This window comes from Podarcis gaigeae, assembly GCF_964106915.1.
Source record: "Podarcis gaigeae genome assembly, chromosome: 1".
NCBI classification, from domain to species: Eukaryota; Metazoa; Chordata; class Lepidosauria; order Squamata; family Lacertidae; genus Podarcis; species Podarcis gaigeae.
In genome coordinates, this window is record NC_139678.1 from 71691265 (window position 1) to 71704166 (window position 12902).

The window sequence follows — 12902 nt, forward strand, 5'->3', positions numbered from 1 at the left end:
AGACCTTTAAACATGGGTGAACTAAAGTCTTAGGTGTAAATCCACCTTACCAATTATATAACCTTAAGGGCTGAAATCAACTAAAGAGAAGGAAATCAAAATATGTTATGTCTGTACATACCCTCCTGTTCAGTTCTGGTCATTTCCTCGAGTTTCTTCTGCTTCAGTGTGTCCACCACATCGGCAAGGCTTCCTTTGCGGCGTTCTGGAGTTCCGAAATTAACACTGGTCATTAGCTCACTGCGGTCACGACCTCCTTCTTCGGGCTTATGTGGTGAGGTAGAAGTATTTCGGAAGGAATATAAGGAACATAACTTATTACTTTCTGACTCCTGTAAAGAAACAAGACAATAATGCAAGAATAAATGAAGCCCCATGATCTCAGAAATATCTGTTATTACATAACAGCAACTGAACATTTAAAAAACCTGACCTAAGCCAAAACAGTCTTTAGTTTTATTTTTGCTTTTGCTATTGACAAAAAAACTCAGACACCTCAATTTTTCAGTAAGGTGCTCTTTTTGTTGTTGTTGTTGTTTTGTGCCTCCTCAAGATTTCTCACATACCTATTTATAAATCTAGGCTACTAGAAGAAAGTGTGCAATGACTCCAAAATCTATACGCGAAGACTCTGGGAAACGAGGGAACCCACACAAAACAGTTCAGGAAAGTTATTTATTTATTTTATTGAATTTGTATACCAGCCTTCATCTGAATATCATAGGGCAACATGAAAATACAAAATGAGAACCCAAAATACATAATAAAAACAAACCAATAACCCCCCCCCCCACATTTAAAGGACATAGAATGTTAATCAGCCAAAGGCCTGGTTATTGAGAAACATTTTTGCTTGGCACCTAAAGATATATAATGAAGGTGCCAGGTGAGCCTGCCAACAAAGATGTGATGTAACCTGACTGACCAACAAGAGGAAGCTCTCTGACTAACTGAGAGGGACAGGCAGGACTCTGCGATGAGTGTGTGGCAGGCGAAAGTAGGCCGGAAAGGGGGTCAGTAATTTATGGGGTTTGGTAACACCTACAAGGCAAAAGCCAGGAGGGCGGGGGAGATAAAAGGTTGGGGCAGTCAGAGACAGAGGTAGGGGCACAGGATGGTTCAGAAGCACAGAAAAAGGCTGTTCAGGTGAGGGGCAAGCCAGTTGAATCCCCACCACCCCCTGCCCTGCAGGGGGTTCCTTCCTAGAACCAGGAAGGAGAAGAAGGAAGAGTAGCTATGACTTCTGTACAGAAGATGTCTCAGGTTGCGTGCGCACACTCCATCAGATGAGTGGAAGACTTAAGGCCAGCTGCGGGCAATAGCAGCATGTGTGTGTGTGTGTGTGTGTGTGTGTGTATCAAGTGCACCTTAAAAGTTGCTGTAAGTGCATGTGTTTGTCAATAAAGAATTAACCATCAGTCGGTTGCCTTCCTCGGCTTGGTGGGCTCAGGAAACTAACTGAGCTATGGCTTAGGCAGAAACCCTTTAAATATAGTAAAAACCCTGCCCCCCCCCCCGCCTGCAGGCTGATTAGTGACAACCCCCAAGTACTCTTTGCGGCCACACAGGCTGGGGAAAGGGCATAAGGAACGTATGCACAGCAATTTAAGTATGATTTAGCTCAGTCAGGTCAGCAGTCTCAGAAACTGCATAGCTCCCTTGCTCCCAAGGCTTAGGACTTTCCCTGAGCTTTGCCCTGTGAGCTACTTCAGTGACCATTTAGTTCCCCCCCGGAACCTTAAAAAACAGTGTTTGGGAGCTTTTACATGGCACCTACTAAGCTGTGATTCCTGTCCAGGACTCAAAGGACAGAAAAAAATTATGCAATTTCCTTAGTTGCTCCACATAACAGCAAGTCTGAAAACAGATACTCAAGAAAATTTGATTATCTCTATGAAATACCCATTGAGGTCACCCCAGTAGAATGCTAGGCATCTTTGTCTCTGATTTCCATGTAAAATGGTAGGTTCTTAAAAATCATGGTCTGCAAGAATTTCCCCAGCAGCAAAGAATTAAGGGGCTTCTAGTTAATACTAGTTAATGGTGTTGAAGAATTTCAGTCTTTGTTTTGATATTTGCTCATAGCCAAACTATACAGCCTTAATCACCGTTCACATTTTTCAATTACTTCTGGTTCACGGCTGGGGGAGGGGAGAAATCCTTCCTTTCTATTAAATCTTCAGTGTTTTTTTGCAATTTAATAATAACAAAAAGGGTTCCTAACATTTAAGTAATGTACTATTTAGGCAATTCCAGAATATGAAAGCTTGATAGAAATAAATATTATCAAATTAAAACCTGATCCGGTATAGCTTTTCTTTCTTTTATTGAGGTGAATTCTAAAAATCAATTAATTAATCAATTAATCATTTAAAAAATATGCTACCTTCCTGAATTTCCTCCCAAACTGCATTAGCAATAATATACTTTTCCAGTAGTAATACAGCCATTTGTGTTATCTGTGCATCTTTGTTGACCAATTTGTATGTTGACCAATTTGTAGTGGAACTGTGAGGACTAGGCAACCTAATAAAAATAAGTTTTTTGGGCTTGTATATGTACCCCCATGGGACGTCAGCTGCAACGCTGCCAGAGGCATACCTAAGGTCCCTTGTGCCCTTGGCAAGAAGCTGTATCAGCACACACACATATGCACCCTTGGCAAGGAGATGTTGGCAATGAAATACAGCCTAGGTGTGCATGAGCAGCCAGGCTCCGAGCTACTCTGAGCCAGATGGAGAGGCGCAAATTTTTGCAAACCCCTGGGCATGTGTCCCTGGTGGGGGGGGCCAATCTAATCAACCCCTAGGTTCACCCCTGAATGCTGCACACAGCCTCTTCTATATTAAGGCCCAGGCAAACACAGCTTCTTGACTGTTGGGCAGACATTACCTGAAAATAAAGTTTTGTGGACCAACTGCAAGATTTTCAATCTTTCCTCTGTTGATGGAGTCACTGAGAACACTTGAGATTGTAAATGCAAAATGTAAAAGTTGTGAAACAACTTTTGATGGGATATGGATTTTGGGTACACTTCTGTGATACCAATATTGTGTGAGCATTTTAATAATTGATCATGCTTGACAAGCATGCCTTCAAGACCTGGCATTCATCAATGAACAAAGCTTTTTCATCCTTATGAATTCAAACAAAGCCATCTACCCATTTGGATGCTAAATATGTTAAAAACCCAATAAACCCACAGCAAAGCGTGAGTGGGCAAGGGTTGGTTGAAAATACCATTCACAATGACACTGTATTGGTATTGTGTGTTGTAGACAACACTTAGGAACAGATTATGACCAGGATTTTCCTTGTGTTTGTTCGCATACAAATGGGGGAATCCTTGTTTTGAAAAGACCTTTGTTGTATGTTCCAAGAGCATGTGTGTTACAAGAAAATTATTGTTGCTGTGACTGCCTCTAAGATTAGAAACAAATGTGTCCAGTTGATAGCAGTTTCCGGTCTTGCCGACTATCTGATATAATACAGTATTGTTAAAATAACTCCAAACTGTATATCCTGTGCTGTGTTAAATGTCCTAAGAGTTGCCACTACCTCAGCAGCCATTCACATTTTGTGAGTATTAAGTTTCTTATGTTGTTCAACTGTTATATTGTTTCATTGGGTTATCTCTTTGTGACAACCTTTCATTATAAGCAAATAAAATGAACTGAATCTTCCAATATGCTAATTCAGCACTGGTCATCATTTGTTTTGGAAAAGGCCTTTTAGTGCCTTGAAACAGATAGGAAACATAGAAAGCTCCATATACCAAATCGGAACATTGATCCATCTTGTTCCGTACTGCCACTCTACAGCGTGGGGAATCGGGCTCAGGCCCAGGGGCCAATTTTAGCCTTTCAAGCCTCTATGTCAGGCCACACTCCCTGTCCTCAGGCTACACCCCTCACTGGTCTTGTTTCAGACTCTCCCTGAGCACTTCTCCCTGGCCAAATGTGCCATTGAACTCAGATAATGACTCCTGCTTGCCTGGACAGATGATAAAAAAGGGTGTATGAGTGTGCAAAAAGTAGCCTACTACACAAAGGTAAATTTTGAATTCACTGCTTCGCCCACTTATGTCACACATCCCAGAAATGTGCCCCCCCCCAAAGGTTCCCAGAGGGGAATGCAGCCCTTGGGTTGCAAAAGGTTCCCCAGCCCTGACTTGCAGCAGCTTTCCAGGGTTTCAGGAAACCCTGGAGCTTTTGGCATGCAATGTACGTGCTGCGCCATTGAGCTGCAGCCATTCCCTATCAGGTCACATGATCCTGCTGCAGGTTTAGCATTCAACAACAGTGATGTCTTAATCTTATAGAATAAATAGCTCCACAATTCATTTTCACTCCTTTCCCCACCGAAAACAAAAGCTCATTTGCAAATGCACATTACAGAAAGCTAGTCAAGTTATAATGGCATCCTTTCAAAATGAGAATACAATCATTTCCATTTTTGGATGAGAATATCATCAAGTGAATATCCCATGGACATAAGCCATAGGTCAAATTAAAAGTCTCTAAGTTAAGTGTGCTGGCAAAGGTTAGCTGCTGGCAACATTGTGAGGCATGCATTCTCACTGTAAACACGTAGAGATTAAGGAGTGGCTGTGTCAAATAGCAGAACAAACAACAAACAATGGGCAACTGTGGTTACTAAGGGCCACTGACCTCGGAGATGATGTTGATGAGAAACCATCATTCATTGGTGCATTATATGCATGGCATGGCTTTGTTGCCATCACCTACAAAGGAGGCAGTACTTGTAAAACTGCTGGAAATGCATTCTATTTACCAATATAGTCATTTAAAATTCATCTTTGCATCACTGAGAATGCACAAACCCAGTCAACCATACAACATGGTTCAACACAGTCATGCAAAATCTCCACAACTATCTCTCTGCTTTTAATAATCTTGTTTTTAGAAACTCCTACCTTTATAGGGAAAGACACTCACTGAAGTGAATGGGGCAGAAGCAATTGGCTGTCTCTTATTTCAATGGAACTGAAGAGTGCTTCAGTTCATCTAGATAAGCAAAGCACAATGTATGCTAATGCTTTGGTGCAGTGCTAGAAGAAACAAAAAGTAAGGCTTGGCTGAAGAAGACATGTGCCCGTTTACAGTATTAGCAAAAGAACCAAACTTTAACATGTAACACTTAGTTTTCCCCATAGCCAAACCAACCACAAATTTGTGAACTCCCTCCTTACACACTCCAATTCACCTTTTCTAGTTTATGCAAACAAGAGTTTTCTAATATATTTGCACCAGCAAACTGTGGTTTGCAAGCTATGCCCTCAAAACCCAGGATTTAAAGCAGCGGTTCTCAAAGGGTGTAGTACACCACACTGCTGTGGCAGGCGAGGGTGGCAAGTGCGGTGAGAAGATTCAAGGACAATCAAAGTAAATGTTTAAACATTTGTGTAATATAATAGTTGTTTCTTTTTTTTCCAAAGTATTTTTTATCAATAAAAAATTGGTGTGGCATGCATGAGTGTAGCTGAGGGGGCAGGGGGGCAGCTATCCCCCTAAATCAATACAAATCAATACAACCTGAGGTTATGCCCCTCCTAACATAAGCCTGCCCACCTCTTACAAAAATCCTGGCTACACCCATGTTAGCGTGAGGAAATTTTTATTCTGAGTGGCCCAGAGAAATGGTTTGAGAACCACTGATTTAAAGTGTAAGTTTCAATCTCGTCTGAAGGTCAACTACAATTTTCTGGTTCTGGTTTTCTGGTTTGAAGAAGTAAAGGAATTTGGAGTGCATAAATCCAAAACCAAACCATGACCATCCTGTGTTAACCAGTTCTCTGTATTGAAAAGCCAGATGATTTATTTTCTATAAACTATCCTTCAGGGACACCACTGAAGAAAGGTTGTCATTTCTGTATGATAAACACAAATCACACTGAAATTAATGGATTTAACTTAGTCAATTAATAATAATAATAATAATAATAATAATAATAATAATAATAATTTATTTATACCCCACCCATCTGGCTGCGTTTTCCCAGCCACTCTGGGCGGCTCCCAGTCGAGTGTTAAAAACAATACAGCATTAAATATTAAAAATTTCCCTAAACAGGGCTGCCTTCAGATGTCTTTTAAAGATAAGATAGCTGCTTATTTCCTTCACAACTGAAGGGTGGGTGTTCCACAGTTTCCAGGTCACCTTCAAAGGTAGACCCACATAGAGCGCATTGAAGTCCAAGCGGCAGATAACTAGAGCATGCACCACTCTGGCGAAACAGTTTGTGGGCAGGTAATGTCTCAGCCTGTGTACCAGGTAGGTAGACAGCTGCCCTGGACACAGAATTAACTTGCGCCTCCATGGACAGCTGAGTCCAAAATGACTCCCAGGCTGCGCAGGGGCACAGTTACCCTATTCAGGACCAGGGAGTCCCCCACACCCTGTGTGGGCCTGCTCTGAGTAAAAGGAATTTCCCTCTATTCATATAGTTAAAGGTAAAGGGACCCCTGACCATTAGTTCCAGTCATGACCAACTCTGGGGTTGCAACACTCATCTCACTTTATTGGCCAAGGGAGCCAGATTACAGCTTCCGGGTCATGTGGCCAGCATGACTAAGCCGCTTCTGGCGAACCAGAGCAGGGCACGTAAACGCCGTTTACCATATTTTTCGCCCTATAGGACGCACTCTTTCCCCTCCAAAAATGAAGGGGAAATGTGTGTGCGTCCTATGGGGCGAATGCAGGCTTTCGGTGAAGCCTGGAGAGTGAGAGGGGTTGGTGCACACCGACCCCTCTCGCTCTCCAGGCTTCGCGGACCTCTCCGCAAGCAGCGGGAGCACTCCCGCTGCTTGCGGAGAGTGGCCTGCATGCTGAAGCCTGCGCACGCTGAGCTCAACGCGTCCAGGCTTTGCGGACCTCTCCGCAAGCAGCGGGAGCCAGCGCTGGGCTCCCACGGCTTGCAGAGAGCTGCCTGTTTGGGGGCTGGGGTCGGGGGAAGCTCGGGCGGGCCTCCCTTTATCCCCCCCCCCCAAAAAAAACTAGGTGCGCCTTATGGGACGGTGCGTCCTGTAGGGCGAAAAATACGGTACCTTCCTGCCGGAGTGGCACCTATTTATCTACTTGCACTTTGACGTGCTTTCGAACTGCTAGGTTGGCAGGAGCGGGGACCGAGCAACGGGAGCTCACCCCGTCACGGGGATTCAAACTGCCAACCTTCTGATCGGCAAGTCCTAGGCTCTGTGGTTTAACCCACAGTGCCACCCACGTCCCTCTATTCATATAGATCAGGGCAAAAATAATGATTAATCTTGGTGCTCTCTTCCTTTGTGGAAAACCACAATGTCCAGTTCTTTGCATTGGATCCATTATCAAAACAACCTCATCCTAAATTGATTTGGAAGGAAATTGGTCCTTTAAACATTGGAAAGGCGAATATTGTGAATCAAGACAACCTTCACTTCAGATAAGTACTGCCCCTTTAAAAATACCAGGCACCAAGTGGGTTTCTTTCTGATCTTTATTTGCTTCTCAAATCAGCAACAGAAGGCATGTAGTTGAGAAGAGAACTGCACAGGGAGAAAGGTATTCAAGGGATTGAGCAAGCAAATGGAAGGACTATTAGTTTATCTAATAATAGCTGAAGTATATTATCAAAATCTAAATTAGAAGCAAACACATTTTTCCTACAGGAGAACCAACCAGCTCCCATGAATTTGGAAGGACATTGTCTGAAACATCTAAAAATGAAAACAGAACCAATATTAAAAAACATGCACGTAAAGATATTTTAAAGCTACTTGAGAATTTGACAGAAGAGAGATGATAATGAGGCAACTGGACACTCTTTCTGCGTACTAACAACAACTAGATCTGAGCTGACAGAAAATTGCAGGTGCAAACTGGACAGGTGGGAAATAGAGGTGCAAGGAAAGGACTTTCCTTGACATTTCCTTGGAAATCTGACCCACCTATTAGATTAGCTACTTGAAAGGCAAATCACTTCAGTAATAATTGTGTTACATGCCTGACACAAATGTCTGAAGGATTCCCATATATTTGATCAACAAAGTCTCAGGTTATTTTCCTTTATTTTCTCTCAGTGTCCTCATACATTTTATTTCAAAGACAGAGAGAAAGTAACCTTGCTGTTGGTGGAGGTTTGGTGTTTTCCATATTCAGACAGGCAATGTCTCCATACAGACAGTGATGAGAGGAGGAAGGACTGCTGGGAGGGGCACAAAGAAAATAAACACCACGGTGCATCTGCAGCAGCACAATTGGACACCTTCATTTGCCCCAGCTGGAAGAAAACATGTCTCTCCCATATAGGTCTCTATAGCCACAGCAGGCACTGTAACCTTCCAGCAGTTTGACTTCACCCTCAAAGGCACACTCCTCCATTGTCTCCCAAGACAGACAGATGCCAACAACAATGTTGTTTTCCAAGAAAATATCAATGGAACACACTTTCTGCATAAAACTACCCAACTATGCTTTGCCAGTTGGTCCTCTTAGCATGTGATCCCCATATGGACATGCAGCTAATTCCAGGTTCAGAGACTGTGTGTGGCTATTCCCTCCATACAAATACACTTTACCAGACCTTTAGCGAGTTTCACTGAGAGCATCCACAGTCATGGTTCAAATGAAACCAGGTACAGTCTAACTCATGTTACGAATGCCAGTTAAACCAGTGGCTGTTACACACACACACACACACACACACACACCTACCTCTCTCTCTTTCTCTCTCTCGATATATATGTGTGTGTGTGTGTTTCATTCTAATCACAGTTGGATGTACATGGCTCCCTTCAATATTATGGGGCCAGTCCTGTGAAACTCACCCCCCCCACACACACACCCAGATGATATCAGACAGGCTCTTCCCTATTGAACTTCTCTAGACCAGTGAAAACCTTTTAATTTCAGCAAGTTGTCCATTTAGTTTCAACTGATAGTTGCATTAACCTTGCTGTATACCACTGAAGCATTATGGTGTTAAGTGGTATATAAATTGCTAAAAGAACAACCTAAGTGCAGCACCGGTGGTGTAGCAAATCCAAAATTCTGTTCTCACAGTAGCCAACTGGGTGCTCCTAGGAAACCCACAAACAGGGCATGAATGCAACAGCACTTTCTCACTCATGATCCCCATCAATGCATTTTCAGAGACATACTGCCTCCGCTAATGAACGTACATGGTGCTGAAACAAGGCAGAAAGATCCAGAATAAACTGGTGCCTAAGGCTGGTCCTGCAGCCTGATCCCAATGTAAACCAGTTTCTCCAAATCATATAGCATCACTTTATTTCACATGCTTTATAGTTCATGGAAATAAAATATACTTTATCGCAACCTTGTGGATCCTAGAGCTAATTTATAGCCACTGAAACAGATTCTGGTTCTATGAGCCCCCAGTGATCCTAGGCTCAGTTAAGCAATAACTAAATATACACTTTATGAAGGGATCACCACAACAAGCTGGTTGTCCTTACTACCTTAAGAGCAGAATCAGATAAAAAGCATACTCCTATCCTGTCATGATCTCCTGTTCATTGGAAGAATCTCTTAAATTATAACCTTGTGCATGCCTCAATCTTATCTGAGTAAGCCAAATCCAGAAAAATACCTTTCAACAGACTGTAGACTGTTGGCAAACTATTGTCTGCTTCAACATATTAAGGGGATCAGTAAAAAACAACAAAATGAAAAACAAACAAACGAACAAACTAGGCTAAAAGGGTAAGTTGTACTTTAATTTTCAATCATAAACTGGAAGTTGTTAATGCTTTCCTGTTCAGTAGCCAACAAGAACACTTGCAAACACAAGGCAACTGCTATTTCTATAGGAGTTCAAAGAAAGCATTTGCATGTGTGGGCAGCAAAGCAGAAAATAAATATTACTAACATGAATGAGTTGCTTGAGTCCTCATTTCTATGCAGTTGTGGGGCCTCAGTTATGAAGAGATATTTATCAATCCTTGCATTTAATATGACACAAGCATCTAAACACCCAAGCAACGCTGGATATTCAGAATGGTTTTTATTCCAAAATATGGCAGCAGGCTAGCACTTGGATCTCAATGGAGCTAACATATAATGAAAGCAAATATTTACACACACAAACACCCAAAAATGTTATATAGTCATCACGTTAATATAAAGTTTTCAAGTTATCCTGCTTCCACAAAAAATATAAATGACTAGTTTCAGTGTGTATTTCCACTTTTATTTCTTTTTTAAAGCTTTCCTATAAAGCTGAATCTCTAAGTCAAGTCTGTTTTACAGAGGAGGAATAACCAGGACAAAGTTTTGTGTTGCACAGCATTCATGTGTAACAGTCCAATGGCCATTTGGTAGGACTGCTTAACCCTTCCCCTGTTGGTAACTTGTCCCATGAAACAACCCCCTCCACCCAGCAGCTCTCTTCCATAAGATCCTGGGCACACATTTCCATGGAATGTTACATAGCCAAGTAAATATTGTTGAAGTACTGAGAGAGTTAATCACTCAAATATTTGAAGCCCATGTATCAAAATGACCAGAACGCCCAAGGACTTTGCGTAAATAATTTCAAAAGGTGGAGTCCTATTGGTGTCCTTGCACTCTTAGAAGGGCTTTTAATCTAGCAGAGGCATCTCTAATGGAAGAGGAGGGGAGGGCATTTTCTTCCATTCCCCCACCCCCTGAAGCCCCAATTCCCTGTGAAAATCATCTTCAGAGAGTTGGGGATCCCTCCAGAATAGGGTGGAAGGTAGTATAGGGGATGTGCAGGTAGAAGCAGGGACTAACCAAATTTATCTTCTCTCTACCTTCTCTGGATCAAAACCCTATTCGTGAGTGTAAAGGCACCATTTAGATTCCACCCAAACATGCCTCCAGGAACTTCCTTCCAAAAGAAAGCATTCTACCCATGCACTGGTGGAGGAAGAGGGTGCGGTGGGTGCGGACCCCCCCAGGTGTCATCACTGAGGAGGAGTGACATCACTGCCCTGCCCCCCTGGGATGCTCACCCTGCTCCCGCAGGCGGCTAGCCCCGCCACCGGGTGCACAGCATGTGCGCTGCTCCAGGTGACGGAGCAGATAGCTCCCCCTCTGTACCCATGGAAAGGAATATTTTTTAAATATACATATATTGTCCACACATACAGCAAGAGAATAAAATGAAGGCTTTTTAACTTAAGAGTAAAATGAGCAGCCTTGCTCACACACCGAAACTACACATTATAAATGCCACTAGCATTCCATTGTAGAAGCCACAATAAAAAGGGATTATTTTAGCCACTTCCATACATACAAATCCTTCACTGCACACATTTAACATGCTCTCCTATGCATGCATTGCAGCACCTGCAGAGGAATGTTGGGAGAAAGCAATATAGCCCTTGTGTTTCTGTATGGTAAACACTGCTGAACCATGTGTAAGAGTCACATAAAAAGAGGACATTTATGAGACATAAAGGTATCTCATAAAACTGTTATAAATTAGGATATCCCTGGCCAAATCCTAGAAAAGATAATCCTTATAAACAGGCGGGAATGTTGTAACTTGCGTGTGAATGTCAGTGATACAGCATGTTAGTTGATTCATGTCTCACTTTCAGGGCAGTGAAAGTCCTTGCTATTGGATTTTTCGTAACCTCAAAAGCTGAAACGAATGTCCATGGTTTCTTTTCCTGCCTCACTGAAAACATTTTACATACACAGCTTCATTATGCTGAACAAAGATACAAAACCCATTCCCCCCCCCTCAAGCTGTCAAAGTACAAAAGAAATGCAAAAAGTCTTGCACAGATGTAGCAAAGTACTGGATTTTATCTTCTGGCAGGTGCTCAATATGCAGCCCACATAATCACATGTTAATGACTGGAGTGTGTTAATCAGCATGCATACCTGATTCCTTCCCATCCAAAGGGGGAAAGAAACTGAACAATTTAGAGCATGTAAATGCTGCTACTTTCAAAACACACATTGTAAATATACAGCAATGGAAGGGGGGGTGGAAAGAGCTTCCAAATACAGAGGTTCAGAACCACTGAAAAGGACACACAGTCCATCAGCTCAGTACATCCAGACAAAAGCTGAAGTTTCATTCCCTGTAATTAATTTCTAAAGAGGCAAACATACCAACCCTTTCTAGATGCAACATCCTCACACTGGAAGCATTTCTGTCTAACACCTGATTTCTGGTGGTGATGCAAACTGTAGTTGTTTGCAGTTGTTTCATGCAGTGAATTAACTTGCTAGTCCCACTGAGTCCCATGGCCTCATTCCCAACAGTACAATCCTGTGCATGTTTTCCCACGTAAGTGTGTATGGAATTGCAGCCTTAGTCTATTGAAACTGCAATTCATTGGGGCAGAAAGTTATCAGGGCTAACCCAAAACATTTTGCTACCTGAGACAGAGCAGCAAACGCTGCTCCTGGCCCCCTTCCCCAAATCAAGGTGCACAGCACCCAGGGCCAGTCAAGTTATCTTGGGGCATGATGCTGAAAGTCCCATAAGGACCTCTCTTTCACTCCCTGGCAGGGAAAATATAACAATAATAAATTAAACAACTAACCATTTGCTGCCTTTTCAGGATATCGAATGTATGATGTCTGAGCTGGCTGCTTTACTATGCCTAATGGTAGGACAAGGTATGTCAGTTATCCAGGGGCAGATCTACACTGCGGGACTTGTTCATTATCCACACCATACATTTAAAGTACATGGCTTACCCCCAAAGAATCCTGGGAAATGTTGTTTGTTAAGGGTGTGGGAATTGTAGCTCTGTGAAGATTAAACTACAGTACTCAGGATTCTTTGGGGAAAGCCATGACTATTAAGATGCTATAAATGTGCTCAGAATGTACAGCTACAGATCCCAGGTTTGGCAAGAGAACAGCCAAGATCTTTGCTTGGGGTACTTAAATGTTCT

General features: G+C 42.5%; 1 protein-coding gene across 50 annotated transcripts in view; it reads right to left on the reverse strand.

Annotated features, from left to right (window-relative positions):
* The window catches only part of SOX6 (SRY-box transcription factor 6), a 451086-nt gene that overhangs the window by 233602 nt on the left and 204582 nt on the right, over positions 1 to 12902 (reverse strand). For 39 of the 50 annotated variants that reach the window (XM_083704983.1, XM_083705002.1, XM_083704991.1 and 36 more), the window contains one exon: positions 122 to 332. In XM_083704983.1, coding sequence (XP_083561109.1) covers positions 122 to 332 — 211 coding nt within the window. The remainder of the gene's footprint in view (positions 1 to 121; positions 333 to 12902) is intronic. The other 11 variants (XM_083705001.1, XM_083705000.1, XM_083705004.1 and 8 more) reach the window with 1 other exon arrangement.